General features: G+C 40.0%; 1 protein-coding gene and 1 long non-coding RNA gene across 4 annotated transcripts in view; one reads left to right on the top strand and one right to left on the bottom strand.

Annotated features, from left to right (window-relative positions):
- Positions 1 to 23793, top strand: part of PAH (phenylalanine hydroxylase) — a 104950-nt gene that overhangs the window by 2339 nt on the left and 78818 nt on the right. For both annotated transcript variants that reach the window (XM_040407799.1, XM_040407790.1), the window contains exon 2: positions 267 to 371. In XM_040407799.1, the coding sequence (XP_040263733.1) occupies positions 267 to 371 (105 nt within the window). The remainder of the gene's footprint in view (positions 1 to 266; positions 372 to 23793) is intronic.
- On the bottom strand, positions 15409 to 22860 carry LOC120979207. Of its 2 annotated transcripts, XR_005774257.1 has the most exons (6): positions 22761 to 22860; positions 16217 to 16344; positions 16007 to 16134; positions 15796 to 15923; positions 15585 to 15712; positions 15409 to 15501 (listed from the first exon to the last, which is right to left on the bottom strand). It is a non-coding gene; the product is annotated as an uncharacterized LOC120979207 (long non-coding RNA). The 2 variants fall into 2 exon arrangements; XR_005774256.1 differs by lacking the exon at positions 22761 to 22860 and having other exon boundaries at positions 16217 to 16972.

Below are 23793 nucleotides of genomic sequence, written 5' to 3'. Positions count from 1 at the left end.
TCAATAGGACTGAGCTGCGGTTAGGCTGATGACTGTGACTGATGAAGATGATGTCACATGGCTTAGGCTGAGCTGCCTTCTCAAATAGCTGATCGACGGGGGTCCTAGGTGTTGGACCTCAACGATCAGATACTGATTGTAATTATTGTAATTCTCCTATGTGAACCATGTTCAAATGTAACTTTCTAAGGAAATAAATATTAAACAGTTTCTTCTTACATTCATAAGGTCTTCCCAGTAGTTAATAAAGCATCCTCTTTACACAGGAGTCTAATTATATTGAAGAAAGTACTAAAGACAACAGGATCTCTTTGATCTTTTCCCTCAAGGAAGAGGTTGGAGCACTGGCCAGGGTGCTGCGCATATTTGAGGTATGGATACATGTGCTCTTCTTCTTGTCCATATGTATGTAATGCCTCTAGCTGCAGATTGACAGATACATTTACTGGTGAATGCCATCTAATTGTGGCTGATTACTACACTTCCAAATTGTGGTTGTTTGGATGGTAAATATGGAGAAATATTTTTTTTTTAAATCTCATTAATAAGTTCTGACAACTTTCCGGTCAAGTTTTGCTGATATGCAAATATCCTGTTATGCCATGAATTCCACCTATGGATCTGAATATTCCCAGCAACAAATACAGCTTTGCAGTGGGAAATTAGCTGATTGTCAAAATGCAGGTCATTTTTCCAATTTTTAGAAATCAAATATTTGTTTAATGTTGGAGGATATTATGCTGTGAATGCCATTTACTGTATTGTGTTATATGGATGTGCTGTCCCAGCTAATGGTTTTCAACTACAATTCATATTAGCTCTTGTGGTTAGGCCCAAATAGAAATATAGAAAACAAAATAAAGATATCACTAAAGAGTATCCTACAACTTAAATGTTATGTGGTTACTACAAAATACTGACTTGAAAAGAACATCTACCAGGGGTCAGCAACCTCTGGCACTTCATCTGTTGTGAAACCTCAAGCCCCCAGCATGCTCTACTGACTTCTGTGGAAGTTTCAAGAGCTGAGCAAGTGTGCATGCTGAGAGTTGAAATTTCACAACAACATGAGTGCCGGAGATTACTCATCCCTGGTATATACTATGAAGAATGTAGATTACTTTGGAGAAATTACATTGGCATTGAAGGCTCTGTTGCAGATCTGTTGCATGCTGCCCTGTTTTTCCCATCAAAACAACTGTCACCTTGGCAAAACCAAATGGAGTCAATGGGGTCCGTTGGCACCACAAGCTTTTGCAGCTAAAACATTTTATAAACAGAAGCACAGCGCTGATGTGAAGCAGGCCTTTGTTTTCCTTAGCGCTTTAAAAATAATGTGTCATACAGGTAAAGGGGTTGACTCTGATCAGAATAAAATCTAGCCAAGGGGAAGGGGGGAGGCATAAAATAATAAAAGACCCAATACTCATCTATCATTCCAGCAATGCTGCTCCCTGCTTGGCTCTGATTACGTGGCTGAGGCATTGACGTGATCAGTGTCGGACTGGGGTACTTAAGGCCCACCAGTATAACTGATTCTGGGGGCCCACCTTAGGGCTTCTGCACACAAACTTATTTTTTTCCATGTCCGTACTGTTCACTTCACTTCAATAGGGCTGTAGAAAAAGAAAAAAAAATATGACTCTGTGTGCATTCCGTGTCTGTATGTCCGCATGGCCGTTCTGCAAAATGATAGAACGTGTCCTATTATTTTCCACATTACACACAAGGATAGGACTGTTCTATTAGAGGCCGGCTGTTCTGTTCCGCATAATGTGGAATGCACACACCCGGTATCCATGTTTTGCGGATCCGCAATTTGCAGACTGCAAAACATCCAACGGTCTTGTTCATGAGCACTTACAGTGATAACAGAAATATTAAAGATGAAGTATGCTGGCAGACATTCACAGCAAAATGCACAAACATACATGTGGCAGAATTCACACATATATGGATATCCTGCACTTAAGTCAGTCAGAAACAAGACACATGCAGCGCACACCAATCACTCATTGGACTGATGTGGGACACAAGACACTTATACGTGGCTCACATGCCACTGATGCATACTGCACATACACCACTGATCCATAGATCATATATAGCACACACCAATCACACATAGGAAACACGCAATGCACACACCAGACATTTATGCCTAACCCTAATAAATGTAGCACATTTAAAGGGATTAAAGGGGTTAAAGGGGTTGTCTCACTTCAGCAATTGGCCTTTATCATGTAGAGAAATTTAATACAAGGCACTTACTACAATGTACTGTGATTGCCCATATTATCTCCTTTCCATCACATTATACACAGCACATATCTGTGGGTATTACCACAGTGTAATCCAGTGTAATACATTAGTAAGGTCCTTGTATTAACTGCATGATAAATGCAATTTACTGCAGTAAGACAAACCCTTTAACCCCTTTAAGCATAAATGTCTGGCATGAAATTTACCAAATCTTAACCTCATCAGATTGCACATAATCTACAGTATATTTAAAAGGGTTGTTCTACCATAATGACCTATTGCCTATCTACAGGATAGGTGATAAATATCAGATTGCTGGGGTCTGACTGCTGGAACACCCACTGATGATGAAAAAAGGGGTCCTGAAACATTCAATTACATTACCGCCAATCTATGTATACAAGGGTCTTAAGACCACGTTCCCTTGATCATGGGGTTCCCAGCAGTCAGACCCTCATCAATCAGACACTTATCACCTGTCATGTCATAGCTGTTGGACCTTTTCACATTCCCTATCCTTAAAGGTTTTCTTTGGGTGTAAAAAATATATAAATATCTAAATAAATAAAATAAAAATTTAAAATCTTGCCCAAAATATGTGTCAAACTAAAATAGAAATACTCGCCTGTTATAGAACCTGTGTCCACTTTTATAGTTATCCTCTATCCACAGGATCGGGGATAACTAAGTGATCCATGGGGGTCTGAACGCTGGAGCCCCCACTGATCCCCCTTCTTGATTGAATGGCAGGTCGAGCATATTCCCTGCCTCTCCATCCACTGGCTATTTCCAGTGGTCTCAAAGAGAATAAACGGAGCTGCAGGGCATATGTGTGGCCTGTCACACGATCAAAAAGGGGGAACAGGACCCGTTCCTGGGATCAGTGGGGGTTGCAGAATCGGACCGTACTAATCATATAGTTATGCCCTATGGTGTGGAGAGTATAACTTGAAAACCTAGACAACCCCTTTAAATCCTCCACCACTCCACCACCAGTATCTCTTTACATGGCAGCAGTGATGCCTGTCAATACGGAATATTATCAATGCCACCATGTAACCCATACGTGTCAATACTGGAGAATATGACGCACTGTGCAGAATTTTTCGGGCATAAGTCCAACCCCCTTTGCAGGTCACAACCTATAACAAAGCCCAAGCAAAGGTGCTAGAGGAGCAACGTGAGCAAAGGGCACAAATGGAGGGTCATAACTGAAGCAGAGACTTTAGGGTCACCCGAGGCAGGGTAATAGTGGGGATCCTGGAGCAGTGGTAACTGGAGAAGAGGCAATATTAGAGCAGGCTGTACTGCAGTCAGGATCCTGGAGCTGCTGGGGGTGACAAGGCCCAGCTACTTTGTAGCTGCAGCCTTATTAACATTCACTTCAGTGCAGTGAATATTAATTAAGTGGTGTGGCATGGGTTAGGCTTTTTTTCTTTTTTTTTTTTCTAAAGAAACAAACTTACAGGCTTCTGTTGGCATCACTAACCTAATCAATCACAGTTTTTGGTAGAAATGATATTTCTACATGGCAAATAATTGACTAGCAGGTGTAGTAGAGTAATAGAAACCCAACAGACCCAACAGTCATGACATGCATGCTGCTGATTCCCTGTAATTCAATCACTTATTGAAAGGGGCATGTTCAAAATAATAGCAGTGTGGAGTTCAATGAGTGATGTAATTCATTCTTTGAAAAACAGGTGGCAATTATTTCCCTTATTTAAGGAAGGAAGGCAGCAAATGTTGTACAGTGCATTTCTCTCTGAAATTCTGAGGAAAATGTGTCGTTTCAGACATTGTTCAGAAAAATAGCGTACCTTGATTAAAAAGTTGATTGGAGAGGGGAAAACATATAAAGAAGTGCAGAAAATGATAGGCTGCTCAGCCTATGGTTGCAAATTCTTTAAAATGGCAACCAAAACCTGAAAGAAGTGAAAGCGAAAAACTACCATTCGAATGGATAGAAGTATAGCCAAAATGGCAAGGACTCAGCCAACAATCAGCTCTGGGAATATCAAAGAAGGTCTAAAGTTACCTGTGAGTACTGTTACAATTAGAAGACGCCTATGTGAAGCCAAGCTATCTGCAAGAAGCCCCGGAAAAGTCCCACTGTTGAAAAAAAGACATGTGCTGAAGAGGTTACAATTTGCCAAAGAGCACATTGACTGGCCTAAAGAGACATTTTGTGGACTGATGAAAGTAAGATTGTTCTTTTTGGGTCTAGTGGCAGGAGACAGATGACACCCAAACACTGAATTCAAGCCACAGTACACTGTGAAGACAGTGAAGCATGGTGGCGCAAGCATCATGATATGGAGATGTTTCTCATACTACGGTGTTGGGCCTATTTATCGCATACCAGGGATCATGGATCAGTTTGAATACATCAGAATACTTGAAGAGGTCATCAGAATGCCCTTGAAATGGGTGTTCCAACAAGACACGACCCCAAACACACCAGTAAACGTGCAACATCTTGGTTCCAGACCAACAAGATTGACGTTATGGAGTGGTCAGCCCAATCCCTGGATCTTAATCCAATAGAAAACTTGTGGGGTGACATCAAAAATGCAGTTTCTGAGGCAAAAACAAGAAATAGAGAAGAACTGTGGAATGTAGTCCAATCATCCTGGGCTGGAATACCTGTTCACAGGTGCCAGAAGTTGGTTGACGTCATGCAACACAGATGTACAGCAGTTCTCAGAAACAGTGGTTATACAACTAAATATTAGTTAAGTGATTCAAAGGAAAGCAAAATCTTCTACAATTTTTCAGTTTAAATAGTGAATGTTTGAGTTTGTAAAGAAGAATACAAACACTGCAATTTTTTTGAACTGTCTAATATTCACTTTTCTTAAAAAAAATTTAGAGGAACAACACAAATGTTATATATTTTTCTTCATGTTTTGATTTGGAATAGAATGTGTAGTGTTCCCAATGGATTTGTGTGTATGGAAATAAAAGCTATTAGAAGGATTTTGAGCTTTATTCTCTTTTTTAAACACACTGCTATTATTTTGAACACAACTGTAGATCCATCCTCGTGCACCTTCATAGCTGATGTTCACTTTTCACATCAATGGCACATGGTGCGCCACAGTTTCCATATAGCTTATTCACAATGGTGACATTTGTCTACTCCCAATACACTTTCAGTACAGCAGCACACAACAGCTCACAAACTGCACAGTTTCAGAAATACTGCCTCTTCTGGCCTAAAAGTCAGTAATCATTCTTTTTTGCAACTCTGATAAATCAGCCCTTTTACCCATGACCGCAATGTGGGATATGTGTGCAGACAGCCTATCATACACCTTATACCTGTATACCCCCCAATCTAGGAAGTGATAAAAATTATAGTTATTATCAGGGGCGTAACGATTTTTATTTAATTTTTTCTCCCCCTTTTTTCCCCCTTTCACCCTTCTAGTATTAATACCCTTCCTTTTAAACAACTTACATCTTCCGGCTGTAGTATACGGGTGTGTTGAATTTGGTGGATAGTCATATTTAGGTTGTTGTATGTTATAGATTTAACCTTACATTTGTATACACGAGTAACGGTCGGGAAGGGTGGAGATTGTGCCCGGATAAGTGAGAGGAGGATAGGGGGGAGGGGAGGGATAGGGAAGAGAAGGAAAAAGGTAGTGGAGGAGGCAGTGAGGAAGAGGGAAGGGGAGGAAGGAGTATTGGAAAGGGAAAGAAAAAGATAACAGTAAGCTTAAAGATCCCCCCCAAGAAAAAGGAGGAACAATGTGCCCCTACCGGTGCTAGTGGTAGGAGGTCAGCGACAGGACTAGAGACTGGGCCCAAACAACAGGGATTAAGTAAATTTTTGGTTCCAAACTCCCCAGGTTTTAGCCCCCTACAGAAAGAAAAAAATATAGAGGTAGAGTCCCATGTTTTGACACAGGAGAATGGATTTTCGGGTGGAGTAGGTGAGCGGGGATCCACTGTAGTATTTAAAGAAATAGATGTAAAAATGATGAAGGATATATTTTGCACTGTCTCGAGGATGGAGAATCTAATGGGGAATATAGTGATACAGATCGGGGCAGTGCAAACTGATGTCAGTGTAATAAGGGATGAGATGGAGAAAATAAGGCAGAGACTGCAGGAAATGGAAATGAGGATTCCTGCTCTGGAGCTCTCTGTTCAGAATCTAGAGAAGCAGGTCGTATCTTTAAAACAGATGAATAGCAAAATGGAACAAAAAGTAATAAATCAAGAAGATAAAGCGAGAAGAATGAATATAAGATGTGTAGGGATCCCAGAACGGGCAGAAGGGGATAATTGTACCGAATTTATGGAGAGATGGATAAAGGAGATTTGTAGAGAGGGCACCCTTTCCCCTTTGTTCGCTATTGAGAGAGCACACAGGGTACCCACATAAAAAGGGCCACCAGGGGGATACCCCAGACACATGTTGATTAAATGCTTACTGGCTAAGGATACAATATTGTCGGATGCTCGAACTTCCGAAAAATATCAGATACATGGCGAAAAGATAAGACTCTTCCCGGATTACTCAGCTGATACTAATGCTTGCAGAAAAGAGTTTATAAGTGTTAAAAAGAGATTAAGAGAGGCAGGTCTGAAGTATAGTTTATTTTTTCTGGCAAAATTAAGGGTGGAACATAAAGGAAGGGTAGAATTCTTTCAGACGCCACTGGAGGTCAGTGAATGGGCGGATGGGTTGGGTCTTTGAGGGTGAGGTGTAATGGGGGGGGATAAGGAGCAATATGCATAGTAATGGAGTCGCCCCGACTGCTGATGAGCAGAGAGGGGGGCTATTCAGGGGAGGGGGAGGTAGTTTGGAGAGGAGGGAGAGAGGGGACGGGAATTATTATTTTTTTTTTCTCTCTTCCCTCTCTGCTAGATGGTTAGGATCCTTTCATTGAGCGTGAGAGGTTTAAGAGAGAGGGTAAAGAGATATGCTATCCTTGATTGGATGAAGAGGTTCTTGCCAGCCATTGTTTGCCTCCAAGAGACACACCTAGATAAAGAATCCCTAAGGTGGTTAGAGAAGAGATGGATAGTGGAGGGGTACCACTCGGTATATACTACTTATTCAAGAGGGGTCTCAATTCTGATACATGACAAGATCAAATTTGAGTGTGTCGCATATGAGGCTGACGACTGTGGCAGGTACCTCTTTTTGCAATGTAATATAGAAGGGGTGGTTAAAATAGTAATTGCAAATATATATATTCCACCACCATATAAGCCAGATGTTTTGTATGAATTACATAGATTTATGTTGAACAGACAAGAATGTATAATGGTAGCGATAGGAGACTATAATGCTGTAACGGACCCACTCAAGGATAGAATGTCTAGCAGAGGGGGAAGAACACAAAATGTAGATTTGTTTAAATTGGCCTCGGAATTCAAATGGATAAATGTGTGGCGTTATCAGAACCCGGAAGAAACCATGTATTCTTGCTATTCTAAAACGCATCAAACATGGTCAAGAATAGATATGGTCTTGGGAAATAAAAATCTAATGTCTCAAAATAGGATTAAGATAAAGTATTCACCCATGGCTCTATCTGACCATAGTGCAGTGGTAATGGAACTGGATTTGAATAGAAAGAACAATCTCCTATTGTTTAAGTTTAATGCTCATTTGTTATCATTGATTTCAGACAAAGAGAGTATAATGGAGGGACTAAAAAAAAATTTCCAGGAGAATAATAATTCCGCTAACAGATTGATAGTCTGGGATACCGCTAAGGCATACTTGAGAGGACTCTTGTTTAAAAAGGTGAACTACTGGAAAAAAGTAATAAGGAAAGAGGCAATCTATTGGAAAAGAAATTAGAAGAAGCAAGAATAGCATGGATAATGAACCCTACTGAACATAATAGGAAGGAATGGGAGGAGGAACAGGAAAAGCTAAAAATACATCAGCTAGAGAAAAGTAGGAAAGAATTGTTCTTCCAAGGGTTTCGGTTAGCTTCAAAGGGAGAAAAAGTTGGAAAAATTTTGGCAAGCATTGTAAAAAGTCAAAGAGGGAAATCTTGGATAGGGGCAATTAGAGATAATAGGGATAAAATAATTAGTTCACCGGAAGGAGTTAAAAATGTTTTTATGGATTATTTCCAGGAACTCTATAAATCTAGGGTACAATATTCAAAAACAGAGTTGGACTCATATTTAGACCAGATTGTCTGGAGAAAGATATCCCAGGCCCAAAAGGAATATTTGGATAGAGAAATATCAACCTCAGAAATTAATGAGGTTCTGGAGAAGGTAAACCCTGCAAAAACACCAGGGTGCTACGGCCTTCCCTTTGAAATATATAAGACCTTTGCCCAGGTGTTAATATCTGAATCAAAAATGACATTGAATGAGGCACAAAAAATAGGGGACTTACCAGATTCCATGAAAGAGGCAATTATTACATTAATTCCAAAAAAGGGCAAAGAACAATTAGATCCTGGGTCATATGGACCAATATCTTTGTTAAACACGGATGTTAAAATTTTGGCAAAAGTCCTGGCAGGGAGGCTCTCTAAGGTGATTAAAGGTATAATCCATGAAGACCAGACTGGCTTTATACCCGGTAGAACTATATATACAAATATAAGACTGCTGTACCTTAATATTGAGGCTAATCGAACAGAAACAGGGGAGAAAGCTATACTTTCATTGGATGCTCAAAATGCATTTGATTGTATTGAATGGGAGTATTTATGGGCAGTTTTAAAAAGGGTTGGTATAGGGGAGGGGTTTATAAGATGGATTCAGCTCATATATTCCAACCCAAGGGCAAGGGTGATGGTGGATGGGAGCCTGTCCCTGCCTCTTGCCCTCTATCGGAGCACTAGGCAGGGATGTCCTCTCTCCCCATTACTATTTGCTATAGCGATTGAGCCCCTTGCAAGTATAATAAGAACTGATAGGGAGTTTAAAGGTTTTCAATATGCGGAAGGAGATTAAAAATTATTAATGTATGCCGACGATATTTTATTATTTATGCACAATACGGGGGATCAGTTTAGTAGAGTAATAGATAAAATAGATAAGTTTGGTTCTTTTTCTGGTTTAAATATTAACTGGGGGAAATCCCATATGATGTTATTGGGAGATGGGCAATCACAGAGGGACTGAAGGGTGCATGTGCTTGAGAAACACGAGAGTTTCAAATATTTAAGTATACAAATATCCGGCAATATAGAAGAATATGAAAAATTAAAAGTACTTCCCGTAATAAAAGAATTTAGAATTAAAATACATATTTGGAAAATATTACCACTCGCAATTCAAGGTCGGGTAAATCTAATAAAAATTATTTTTCTCCCAAAAATACTTTATGTTTTACAAAATGCCCCAATAAGACTGCCACGTAAGACTTTTAGATTATTGGATCGCCTAATGGGGGAATTTATTTGGAAAGATGCTATCCCTAGGATACAAAAAGAAGTGCTCCAGCTCCCAGTAAGAGAGGGTGGTTTGGCGGTTCCTAATTGGTTCCTGTATTATTTGATAACACAATATAGTCAGATAAGAGATAGTTTGAACGGTTTAGTGGGAAGACAGGAATTAAATAAAATGGGTTGGAGAGGGGAATTCAATCACCTAGAGGTATTGGAATCCGGTATACTAGGGAAAAATATTATAGTAAATAGAATATTGAACTCACTGGATCACATATGGGTGCAGATTAAAAAATATTGGGGATTAAAGGTTTTTTGCAATATACCCCTATTTGGAAAAAATGTAATTTAAAGGAATTGAAATATCTAGGTCAAGTATTTGCAAAAGATAAATTGAAGGACTTTAATACACTTGCTAGGGAGTTTGGGATCCCCAAAAGGATATTTATAAATACCTCCAGCTTAACGCTTTGAGGACAGTGGTAAAGGTAGACAAATATAGGAAGGAACAATCAGACAGAATATATAAATTCACTAATGGAGGAGAAAAAAGAGGCATAACAAAAAAAAAAACATACGGGATATTGATGGAGGGAAAGAAAGAACGGATTACAATACTTGCTAGAAAAAAATGGGAAAAAGAACTTCAGTTTTTCTTCACGGAAGAGAAATGGAAAGATGCTCTTAGAAGCTATGCTATGGTGTCGGATAGGGGTTCACATAAAATGTCACAGTTTTTTATAGTACATAGATTACATCGATCTCCTATGATGCTAAAGAAAATGGGTGTGAGAACTTCAGATAAGTGCCCAAAATGTAGGGGAGAGAATGCAGATCTAATACACTGTTTTTGGAGATGCCCCAGACTTTTTAGATATTGGAAGGAGATAGCAGAGATTGTACTTGTATTCCTGGATGTTCAGGTGCTCGAAGATCCAGTAGTTTGTATATGGGAGCAACTGAACATTTGAAATTAAAGAAAGAAGTACGATTGGTTCTAGGTAAAGTACTATTTCAAGCTAGACTCCTTATACTTAGGAAATGGGTAAAGGAAGATCTGCCTACAGTGGGACAGTGGCGAGAAGCAGTCCTTAATCTCATTAAAATTCAACGGGTGACTATACAGTGCTATACAAAAAATTCAGAAGAAATGGATGAGATATGGAAAAAATAGCCATATTAGGTCTAGAACCTTTTTTTTTTTTTTCCCAGCTCCTCTCTCTCTCTCTCTCTCTCTCTTTCTCCAAGGGGTGGTGGGTGGGTATTCGGGTGATAAGGAATAAGGATAATATTTATTAAAGTTGTAATATGGATTTTTTGTAATGCGGTATTGATGTGATGATTGTGTATACGTTTTCAAAAAGAAAAGAATAAAGTAAAAAAAAAAAAGGCTCATGGGCCCTGGTGCAAGAGTTCAGTGCTTTGTGGCCAGGAGAAGAGAAGCACATAGCCTGCATGCTGCCTGAGGCATATATTGAAACGGCACCCCCCTATGCCAAATTCTTGACCTAACCCCTTCACTCCAGCCAGAGGTGTAACTTGACCACCATGTACTTTCTATAATTCTGGTGTGTTCTTATGCGGCACAAGGGTCTTTGGGACCCTCAGGCTCCTGGGCCCATTAGTGACTGCTACCTCTGCACCCCCTATAGCTAGGCCCATGGTTATAATAATCATAATAATTTGACTGGACTGTGCATTATGCCTGTAGAGTAAACAGTAATACTATTTATGCACAGAAAAGTAAATGTTTAGGATAGTAGTGGGTTAGCTGTTGCCTGCTATACAGAAAGTCTGAGGTTTTACTCCCAGAATATACTTGTGAAAGATTTTGTTTATTAAAAGTTATTGGCCAAAAATTGAACTTTTATTTAGTAGCTTTTGTACTACGGTAAAATTTACATTTTTCAGCAAAGTTAGTTGCTAAAATAATAGTGCAAAAAAAGTTAAATAAAATAAATTTGTAAATTAATTTATAAATTAATTAATTTGTAACTTACTATAAAATATTACAAAACAGTATTTGGTATTCCTGTAATCATAATACTCCATACAACATAGTAAGGACATCATTTTTGCAGCGTTTTTTTTTTTTTTTTTTTACGTGAAACACAGGGCTCTATTAATCCCTTTTGTAGATATTTTTTTTTCAAACTATAACTTTATTCTTTAAATCTCTAAATCTAAAATAAATGTTTACATAGTATATAGTTTTGTGTGAATGCAAGAGCTATAGTGCTATCAGGTTAACCCTTTAAGGACCCCAAACATGGCTCCCGCACGCACGTGCAGCGGGCGCCATAGCTGCCGGGTTTCTGCTATTTTACCCAAGGTGACTTAAAAAAAGTAAAAAAAGAAGTAAAAAAAAGTTCTTACAAATATAAATGTAATGTAAATGTAAAAAAAAGTTAAAAAAAAATTCTTACAAAAATAAAAAAATAAAAAACCTAAAAGTTCAAATCACCCCCCTTTTCTTAAAATAAAAATACTAGAACAATAAAAAAATAAACATCATGGCCTGGGCATTGCCGCGTGCGAAAAAATGCCCATACAATTAAAATATAACAATATTAATGGCATACGGCAAATGGCGTAACGGGGATAAAAATAAAAACAGCCAATTTGCCATTTTTTGTCACTCCAACTACCCAATAATTTTTTTATAAAAAGTGATCAAAAAGTCGCACACACTTCAAATTGTTATCACTGAAAAGAACAGATCATCCCACAAAAAATGAGCCCTCACACAGCTCCAGTCAGAATATGGTTATAAAATTATAATTTTTTCCTCAAAGGTTTTAATTTTTTTTCAATATTAAAACGCCTAAAAAATTATACAAGTGTGGTATCGTTGTAACCGTACTGACCTGGAGAATGAAGATAACAGGTCAATTTTATTGCATAGTGTACAGTGTAAAATAAATAAAAATAAAAACCTTTATCAGAATTGCATTTTTTGGAATTTTACACCATTTGGAATTTTTTCCCCGCTTCCTACTACATGGTATGCAACAGTAAATGGTGGCATTAGAAAGTACAACTTTTTCTGCCAAAAATAAGCCCTCATAAGGCTATGTGAATTGAAAAATAAAAAAGTTAGGACTATGGGAACGCGGGGAGTGAAAAACACGCAAAAACACATGGCCGAGCATTTGATTTTGAAATCAGTTCTGTTTATGTGCAATGAAGAAATTTCCTTTAGAAGAAAGTCTGCAAACTCTAAAGTAAATATTTGTGTTGTAAATCAGATATTTTTGAAGGACATTAAAAAGGTCATTCCACTATCTGCAGCACTCTCAAGTCTACTGACTGCATGGTAAAAAGTAACTTCAAAGCATGTCACACTTGAAATCTGGATATTAAATACATTATGCCCCAGTTGTGAGAACTGGTGCTAAATATTTTTAAAACTGCAAATTTTTCATGCAAAACCAGAACTAGATACAAAAAAAACAGAAATATAGTTCCCATTAGATACAGTAGTGCAACAATGCTGTAGTCATTTACAGTTAAAGACAAACTGTGACTACAAAATGTAGTGCAATCTGCATGTAGTATGTTGTACAGCAGGTGTCATGGTCCCGCCTCTGACAGGGACTAGAACATCGAGGAGACTGGCTGGATGTGATTGACAGCCTCTTTGGATTCACCTTTCTGTGATGTTGCTGTGGATGACCACACCTCTTGTCTCAGGTGTAGCTTAAGTGGTAATTCCTTCCCCTCTATTTAGTCCGGCCTCACCCATCATGCTATGCGGTTGATAGCTCCTTGTTTGTGCAAGTCCTGGTGTTGGTTCTGTCTGAGTTTCTGCTCATCCACATACTTCTGGAAGTTAAGTTTATCTTCTTTGTTGTTTGTTGTTTTCCCCTACCTGCTAATATTAGGCCTGAGGGGGAGTCTCTTATTCCTTCATTTGGGAAGAAATAGACCATCCGTGTCCTGACACTATCTGCAGGGCCCTGTTAGGGTTAGATAGGGCTTAGGTTCCTGCGTATGAACATTTCTACCTTCTAGGTCTGTTCATACTGATAGCAGTCATGGCTCGGCGTAGGGACTCACTAGGTGTGACCATTTCCCTTTCCCTCGGTTCCAGGCCTAATACCTTTTCCCTTCCCTTCTGTGTTCAGTGTAGAGTGTATTTAGCACACTGCGCCGTGACAGCAGGAGGAGCTGAGCAGATTGATATATAGCTTTCTAATTTATACATTTAAATCTCTTCTGAGATCAGTTTTACAGTTGTACTGCAGTTCAGTAACAGTCAAGAGAGCTACAGTACCATGCAGCACCCAACTCATATGTGCTGTCCCTTGTAAACAATGAAGGGACCACTCGTGCATCATCAGAAAATTAACTATTGTATTAATGGTAAATATATTATTTTAGAATTTGGTATTATCTTTTTTTACGGGACACATTTGTCAGCACTCCAGAATTCTGTCTTCAAAAAGTCACAAAATTGGGCTTCTGTTACTTTTGGGGGTCAATTGCACACAAAAGTTGCAACCTGCATTTTTTCACCACTCACTGCAGTTTTGAAAAGTGGGTTGGAAAGTAGGTGTGGTTAGCTATGTTAATTAGCTTAACTCCAGATTTATTACTAGGACTTTTTTTAAAAAAAAAAGTCCTATAGTCACTCCAGTAGGGTTCCAGTAGGGGGTGGTGTAGAAAACTGGAGTAATATTTCTAGACAAAAGTGTAAGACTTTCAGACTTATGCAGACTTAAGCAAAACTGACTTCAAATAGTCCCCCCATGATATCCCTCCCCCCCACACCACTATACATATAAAAATATAAAACATTTTTCTTAGAATTTTTGGATTTTCTTTTTTCATTTCCATAGTTCTCTACCACATAAAAGTATATGCAAAATATTGTCCTTCTGTAGCAGTCAGTACAGAGTGATAAAACTTTTCTATATGGTAGATACAGTTGGTAATCCATTGTCAGTTTACTGCTGTTGTGAAGGGAAGATGTTAAATGCTAGTATAAATAGCAGGTTTATCACCAAGCAAAAATGCCAACACAATGCAAATTGTAATCAAATCATAACTTTATTATATAGCCAGCCAGAAAAATACATTAGAGATGAGTAAATCAATTCTAAAAAAATTAATTTAAATCGAATATTCCAAAAATTCAGGTCAAATCCAAAAAAATCAGAAAACAGGAAACTTGAGGAAGGAGGATCACATGACTCTAGGCATCGGCAGGCATTTGTTGCTAAAGCAAAACTTTTCCAGACCACTTTTTAAGTAAAAAAATCCTATAGTGCAGAGGCTGTTTGTTACCACTAGCAGTCATGACTTTATCCATAGCCAGTGGCGTAACTAGAGTTCTATGGGCCCCAGGGCAAACTTTAAATTGGGGCCCCCCCGCCAAGACTCCACCCCCGCCAAGACTCCACCCCTGCCAAGACTCCACCCCCGCCAAGACTCCACCCCCGCCAAGACTCCACCCCCTCCCGGTTTGAAAGTGTTGTAGTTGAATATTAAATAGAAGGAGATAGGGGTTTTAATTTTTTTTTTTTAATGTTACCATATAAAATATAGAAAAAAATGTTAAAAGCGTTCCAGAACAAAGATTCTCCACATAAGGCATAAAGCTTCTTGACCCATATCTTGGTAAATCACCTACAATTAAAAAATATAATAATCACAGAATATTGGCTGTCAGTTTGGTGCCTAATTAGATAAGAATTTCAAATATAATAAATTTTTTTACTTACTGAAATTTGATTGTGAATAAGTAAGAGTCGTGCTTCTTAACAAGAACAGAAATCCAAATAAAACATCAAAATTAACCAGCCAGGTCCAACGAGGAGGCATCAAGTAGAAAGGAACCAATTTGTTCTCACTGTAAGAAAGGAGATGGTAGCATTTATTAAGTGACATAATTAGATATGTTAAATATAAAATTATATACATTTTTTTACTTACCAAAATTTGAATGTGAAAAGGAACGAGTCATGCTTCTTAACCAGAACAGAAATCCAAATGAAACATCAAAATTAACCAGCCAGGTCCAACGAGGAGGCATCAAGTAGAAAGGAACCAATTTGTTCTCACTGTAAGAAAGGAGATGGTAGCATTTATTAAGTGACATAATTAGATATGTTAAATATAAAATTATATACATTTTTTTACTTACCAAAATTTGAATGTGAAAAGGAACGAGTCATGCTTCTTAACCAGAACAGAAATCCAAATGAAACATCAAAATTAACCAGCCAGGTCCAACGAGGAGGCATCAAGTAGAAAGGAACCAATTTGTTCTCACTGTAAGAAAGGAGATGGTAGCATTTATTAAGTGACATAATTAGATATGTTAAATATAAAATTATATACATTTTTTTACTTACCAAAATTTGAATGTGAAAAGGAACGAGTCATGCTTCTTAACCAGAACAGAAATCCAAATGAAACATCAAAATTAACCAGCCAGGTCCAACGAGGAGGCATCAAGTAGAAAGGAACCAATTTGTTCTCACTGTAGGAAAGGAGATGGTAGCATTTATTAAGTTGCATAATTAGATATGTTAAATATAAAATTATATAAATTTTTTACTTACCAAAATTTGATTGTGAATAAGCACGAGTTGTGCTTCTCAACCAGAACAGAAATCCAAATGAAACATCAAAATTAACCAGCCAGGTCCAACGAGGAGGCATCAAGTAGAAAGGAACCAATTTGTTCTCACTGTAGGAAAGGAGATGGTAGCATTTAGTAATTATGTTAAGTATTTTTGATGTTGGTAACATCTGCCTTCTTTTTGATATTAAGCTTTTGTTGTGCAGAAACCAGTGCTGTATTCAAATAGTTCAAAGGCGGTCGTTGTGTTTTAGAGTCTAACAACATCAGAATTGTTTATTAATCTGCATCATTGTTACCAAAAAGAAGGCAGCTAAAATAGAACCAAACTAGTTAACTGTTTAGTACAACCAAAGTTGAATAAATTGAACTGGGTTAGTATGAACTTTGATAATATAACTCCCTGTACCCAACAAACTGCTCACTTACGCAAAATACATATTACTAGAAGTTGCGCCGTCTCGCTTTAGACTCAGCAAATTTGTCAACAATAGCTGGAATGTCCAGTTTTCTTGCTCTTTCATTCTCAATGCTTAGAAGGGCAAGGCCAGAAAGCCGTTGTTGTGACATGCTGTTTCTCAAGTAATTTTTAATCAGAGATAATTTGGAAAATGATCTTTCTGCAGATGCCACCGTCACTGGTAATGTGAGGAAAAGTATTAAAGCTGTACATACATCCGGTAGGGTAGATGACAAAGCAGCATTGTCAATTATAAGCAGGTGTGCCAAATCTTTAACTGTGTGGAGCTCAGAGATCTCATTTTGCAGTGCGCTCCGAAAACTAACCAATTGCCCTGCGAAATCGGAAGATATATCATCTTGGTAATAATGCTGAAATTGCAGTGCAGCTTGAAACAAGTTATCCTCTGATTCAGTCGCCAGCACACGTGGCTGAATGATCCGAAATCTTTCAACTACAGTGTTCATGCTACCAAATCTGCTTGATAACTGGGATGTTATTACATCTAAAGTAGCATAAAAAATAGTAGTTTTAAATCTCTTCTCTGGGTCTTGCAGTCTTTCGTCCAAACATAGCTCCCCACTATGGCGCTTTACTTTGGGCACTCTTTTAATTACAAACATTGCAGGAATTCCCCACTTCTCAGCAAGTTTGATAGCTGTTGTTTTAGCATCTTCAAATTGCTTCCTGTAGCTGCTAAGAGCTTCAATGGCATTATGAATTAAATGGGCTGCATTGCACAGATCCATATGTTCTGACTGCAGAACCTTTGATATTGCATTTATATGCTCCAGAACTTTACTCTGTAGAACAAGTAGGAAGACAAACTCAAAAGATTCAATTTTATTCCTAAGGACCCTGGCCTCTTCCCTCTCTTTACTTTTGGTCGAAGTCAATATTAATTTAGACAGTGCTTTAAGGACATCAACAAACCGAAAGCGTAGGGCAAGCAGCGAGTCATAACGGGATGACCATCGTGTTGGGCACAGTCTTTTTAGGGTCACAGAGGATTCAGTGGTTAGTGACTGAAGAACAGACCATCGGGTGATACTTTCTCCAAAAAAAACATACAAACTCTGTATCACCTCAAAAAATCTTGACACCTCAGGTACGTGGCTCACGGCATCTTGTAGAACTAAATTAAGGTTGTGGGCTGCACAGTGAATGTACAAGGCATTTCTTTCTTTCTTTTGAATGCGAGTTTGAACACCCGAGTATACTCCACTCATGGTGGCAGCACCATCATAACCCTGCCCCCGACATTTTGATAGCTGTAAACCTCTACTTTCTATACATTTTATAATGTCATTTTCAAGTCCTGCAGCACTAGGGTCTTCTACGACATGAAAACCTAAAAATGCTTCTTGTATAGCTATAGCAGTTGCCCTTTGGGTTTTGTCTCTGCTTACAGTCACATATCGGAATATTTGACTTAATTGGTCAACTTTAGAAACATCTTGTGTTGTGTCCATAATTATTGAATAAAAATTGGAGGCTTTAATTTCACTCACAATGCCTTCTTCTACTTTTTTTGAAAGGATATCTATTATTTCATTTTGTATTTTGGGGCTTAGGTATTTAGCTGTCCCCTGCGGTAACTGGAGTAGCTCCTTCAAAACATGGTCATATTCTGCGAGCAGCTCTACAATAGAGAGAAAGTTGCCATTATTACTCTCGCCTATTTTTTCGACATGACCACGGAAAGCTAGATTAGACATTGCCATGGTTAAGGTCACATTGGTTATTCGATGAAGGACTTGTCGCCAAAAGTTTTTCTCTTTTAAAATTTGTCTTTCAGTCTCTGCATCTATGTTTTTTTTTCTCCTCCATTGATCATACACAATACAAGCGTCCATGTGAGCTTGGGAAGCTTCATGAATCTGTATTTTTGCTGAGAGCCTTTGCCATTTTTTTATTCCTTTAGCCCATGCAGGTTCAAAGCCTAATCTTTTACGATCACCAAATAACCAGCATGGCTCGCAATAAGCAACGTTTAGCTTTGGAGAGTAGCATAACCACATGACAGGAATCTTATGGCCTGCTTTTGTAATTCTGTCATAGTACTTCTCAGAGAAACACCTGTTATCGTTATCTCTGGGAAATGGCCCGTTAGGTCTGCAGGGGCCATTAGAAAGAATAAATTTTTTTATGTTGGGGTCTTTTATTGTAATGGGAAAATGTCCCCTATCTGTAACATACTTTTCTCCAAGTAAAGTACGTTCTATACAGACAGTGCCAGCATCTTCACTTTCTAAACTTTCTTGTACTTCAGATATACTGGCACTTGTATGCGGCTCCACTTCTTCAATGCTAGGACTGAAGCTACATGTTTCACTGTGGATACTATCCTCCTCCATCAACGATTGAGAGCTTTCAATAACTGTACTATTAGAAGGTCTCTCAGTCTCACTTATGTCCTCACACTGACCAGTTATGGTCTCAGTAGTTGCAGAACCACCAGAAGCACCAGCAGCCTGTGAAAAATAGCTGCTTATTTTTGGGAGTTTCTGAGTTTTTTTCTCATCTTCCCTTTTTCTTTTGCGTTTTTGTGAGCCACTCATATGATGGTAAGACGACATTATGGTGGATTAGGTTAGTTGCTGCGACACAAATTTATTTAATCTGCAAATTAAATATGAAAATTGCCTGAGTTTTAAAGACTTTGAGATTGAAAAAACGGCAACAATGGCATAAAACAGTTCTTTTCCAACTGAAATACAAAACTCACTAGTGAGGCACACCCCAATTGTTGGGGAGACACTACTCCATTATTGGTACAGAAGAACGAAAAGGACAGATTTGTTACAAACCTGAGCCGAACTGAGCCTACAGACCCGTCACATGCCGGAGACCTAAGCGCACCTTTGTGACATCAGGCATAAAGAAAACAGGCGAAATGGATCAAGGGCCAGGGAATTTTAATACAAGGTAACAGACGTACAAGACAATAACAGGAGTGCCTCAGTTACTGTTACAGATCAGCGGGTGTGGACCCACTGCGCCACTGACTGGCTATACTCTGGAGGGGCGTGACTAAGCAACTACCTGGTCTTCACTAGAGCCTCTGATGGTGAGGATAGGCTTGGCTGCAGGTAGTTGCCAGGTGCCACTCCAGAGCAGTCCCCGAGTCAGTGGCAGCATTCATACAGTATAACGTGTCTCCTTGTGGCCTCAAGTGTCAAAATACCCATTTCTTTTAACCACCTCAGCCCCCAGTGCTTAAACACCCTGAAAGACCAGGCCACTTTTTACACTTCTGACCTACACTACTTTCACCATTTATTGCTCGGTCATGCAACTTACCACCCAAATGAATTTTACCTCCTTTTCTTCTCACTAATAGAGCTTTCATTTGGTGGTATTTCATTGCTGCTGACATTTTTACTTTTTTTGTTATTAATCCAAATTTAACGATTTTTTTTGCAAAAAAATGACATTTTTCACTTTCAGTTGTAAAATTTTGCAAAAAAAACGAGATCCATATATAAATTTTGCTCTAAATTTATTGTTCTACATGTCTTTGATAAAAAAAAAATGTTTGGGTAAAAAAAAAATGGTTTGGGTAAAAGTTATAGCGTTTACAAACTATGGTACAAAAATGTGAATTTCCGCTTTTTGAAGCAGCTCTGACTTTCTGAGCACCTGTCATGTTTCCTGAGGTTCTACAATGCCCAGACAGTACAAACACCCCACAAATGACCCCATTTCGGAAAGTACACACCCTAAGGTATTCGCTGATGGGCATAGTGAGTTCATAGAACTTTTTATTTTTTGTCACAAGTTAGCGGAAAATGATTTTTTTTTTTGTTTTTTTTTTCTTACAAAGTCTCATATTCCACTAACTTGTGACAAAAAATAAAAACTTCCATGAACTCACTATGCCCATCACGAAATACCTTGGGGTCTCTTCTTTCCAAAATGGGGTCACTTGTGGGGTAGTTATACTGCCCTGGCATTTTCCAGGGGCCCTAATGTGTGGTGAGTAGGTAAATGACCAGTGAAATCCGAAAGGTGCTCTTTGGAATATGGGCCCCTTTGCCCACCTAGGCTGCAAAAAAGTGTCACACATCTGGTATCTCCGTACTCAGGAGACGTTGGGGAATGTGTTTTGGGGTGTCTTTTTACATATACCCATGCTGGGTGAGAGAAATATCTTGGCAAAAGACAACTTTTCCCATTTTTTTATACAAAGTTGGCATTTGACCAAGATATTTATCTCACCCAGCATGGGTATATGTAAAATGACACCCCAAAACACATTCCCCAACTTCTCCTGAAAACGGAGATACCAGATGTGTGACACTTTTTTGCAGCCTAGATGCGCAAAGGGGCCCAAATTCCTTTTAGGAGGGCATTTTTAGACATTTGGATACCAGACTTCTTCTCACGCTTTGGGGCCCCTAGAATGCCAGGGCAGTATAAATACCCCACATGTGACCCCATTTTGGAAAGAAGACACCCCAAGGTATTCAATGAGGGGCATGGCGAGTTCATAGAAATTTTTTTTTTTTTGGCACAAGTTAGCGGAAATTGATATTTTTTATTTTTTTCTCACAAAGTCTCCCGTTCCGCTAACTTGGGACAAAAATTTCAATCTTTCATGGACTCAATATGCCCCTCACGGAATACCTGGGGGTGTCTTCTTTCCGAAATGGGGTCACATGTGGGGTATTTATACTGCCCTGGCATTCTAGGGGCCCTAAAGCGTGAGAAGAAGTCTGGAATATAAATGTCTAAAAAATTTTACGCATTTGGATTCCGTGAGGGGTATGGGGAGTTCATGTGAGATTTTATTTTTTGTCACAAGTTAGTGGAATATGAGACTTTGTAAGAAAAAAAAAAAAAAAATCCGCTAACTTGGGCCAAAAAAATGTCTGAATGGAGCCTTACAGAGGGTGATCAATGACAGGGGGGTGATCAATGACAGGGGGGTGATCAATGACAGGGGGGTGATCAATGACAGGTGGGGGGGTGATCAATGACAGGTGGGGGGGTGATCAATGACAGGTGGGGGGGTGATCAATGACAGGGGGGGGGGGGTGATCAATGACAGGGGGGGTGATCAATGACAGGGGGGTGATCAGGGAGTCTATATGGGTTGATCACCACAGTCATTGATCATGCCCCTGTAAGGCTTCATTCAGACGTCCGGATGCGTTTTGCGGATCCGATCCATCTATCAGTGCATCCGTAAAAATCATGCGGACGTCTGAATGGAGCTTTACAGGGGGGTAATCAATGACAGGGGGGTGATCAGGGAGTCTATATGGGGTGATAACCACAGTCATTGATCATGCCCCTGTAAGGCTTCATTCAGACGTCCGGATGCGTTTTGCGGATCCGATCCATCTATCAGTGGATCCGTAAAAATCATGCGGACATCTGAATGGAGCTTTACAGGGGGGTGATCAATGACAAGGGGGGGTGATCAGGGAGTCTATATGGGGTGATCAGGGAGTCTATATGGGGTGATCAGGGGCTAATAAGGGGTTAATAAGTGACGGGGGGGGTGTAGTGTAGTGGTGCTTGGTGCTACTTTACTGAGCTACCTGTGTCCTCTGGTGGTCGATCCAAACAAAGGGGACCACCAGAGGACCAGGTAGCAGGTATATTAGACGCTGTTATCAAAACAGCGTCTAATATACCTGTTAGGGGTTAAAAAAAACACATCTCCAGCCTGCCAGCGAACGATCGCCGCTGGCAGGCTGGAGATCAACTCTCTTACCTTCCGTTCCTGTGAGCGCGCGCGCCTGTGTGCGCGCGTTCACAGGAAATCTCGCGTCTCGCGAGATGACGCGTATATGCGTCCACTCGGAATGAATCAACCACCTCCAGGACGCGTCTGTGCGTACAGCGGTCCGGAGGTGGTTAAATGGGTATTTTTCATGATATACAGTGGGTACGGTACGGATAATTATTACCGTCCACTGATGATCCATCCATCGGCCCCACTCCAGCCCTGATTTCAGACGATAATAATGTCTGAATTCAGGGGGTGTGTGGCGGATGGATGGATGATCAGGGGACAACATGGATGAATCATTGCATTACTAATACTACCTACCAGTCTATAGACCAGTCCAGCAGGCAGTGAGGCAGGAGAAGATGGTCCTGGAGTGCAGTACTTCTGCTGCAATGCCCAGCGCTCGCCCTTGGTGTCTGTCTGTCGGTCGGTTGGTCGGTCGGTCCTCTTCTTTCTTCCTCGGAGAATCGCGCCCTGAGCCCTCTAATCTGTGCTGGCACAGGCACACACTGCTGGGGGGCGGGGCTCTGCCTCTTTTAAATCTGTTCTGGCGGGCTTTTGCGGCGCCTGTGCGCCTAGAGTCTACTCTCCTGAGTCCTCCTGACGTCAGACGGTCAGAGACTCTCATCTCGCGTGAGCGGAGGGACGGGTCACGCGGCCGTGGTCATGTGGGTGTATTGTGGGCGTATTGTGGGCGTGTGTAGCTTGAGGGAGGGCCCGGCAGAGGAGCGGCAGCAGCTGAGTGAGGGAGAACGGTGCACACAGGCAGCGCAGGTGAATCAAGCACAGTCGCACAGATCAGTTTCGCAGGGCCCGCCTGCCGCCGCAAGCACTCTGCAGCGGGCGGCGGGCCCCCCCTCCCGCCGGGCCCGGTCGCAGTCGCACTCTCTGCGACCGCGATCGTTACGCCCCTGTCCATAGCTGTATATATTGCTGTCACTTTAAGATAGCTAATGATGGCTTGGTATTAAAGCAGTTGAAATGAGTTGCATACAGTCCTAGGAGACCCCAGAATGCCATCCATAACTTTTTAGGGCAATTGGAGCACTTTGGATTGGGGTTGAATTTACTGCTCACTGCCTTGCCACTGCCTGGCCTTGTCAAAGCGGTGAGGGAGGGTCTGGCCACAGAAAGCTGTGGAGCTTGGGTGCAACAAAAGCAATGATGATGCCCTCACTGCACCAAAGGCCTAATTTGCATATCAAGAAAAAGTATAATTTGAGAATGAAGCAGTGGCTCAAAATAATGTTTTAATTAGGTAAACCATAGCTATGTTTATGCAAACAATTTAATAGGGAGGTGGTGAAAGATTTTGTTTAAGGGTCCCGCAAAAAAACCAAAAACTGATGACATC

Source organism: Bufo bufo, chromosome 1, assembly GCF_905171765.1.
Source record: "Bufo bufo chromosome 1, aBufBuf1.1, whole genome shotgun sequence".
Lineage (NCBI taxonomy): Eukaryota > Metazoa > Chordata > Amphibia > Anura > Bufonidae > Bufo > Bufo bufo.
The sequence above is the reverse complement of the archived record's forward strand: the minus strand, read 5'-3'. Positions and strand labels throughout refer to the sequence as shown.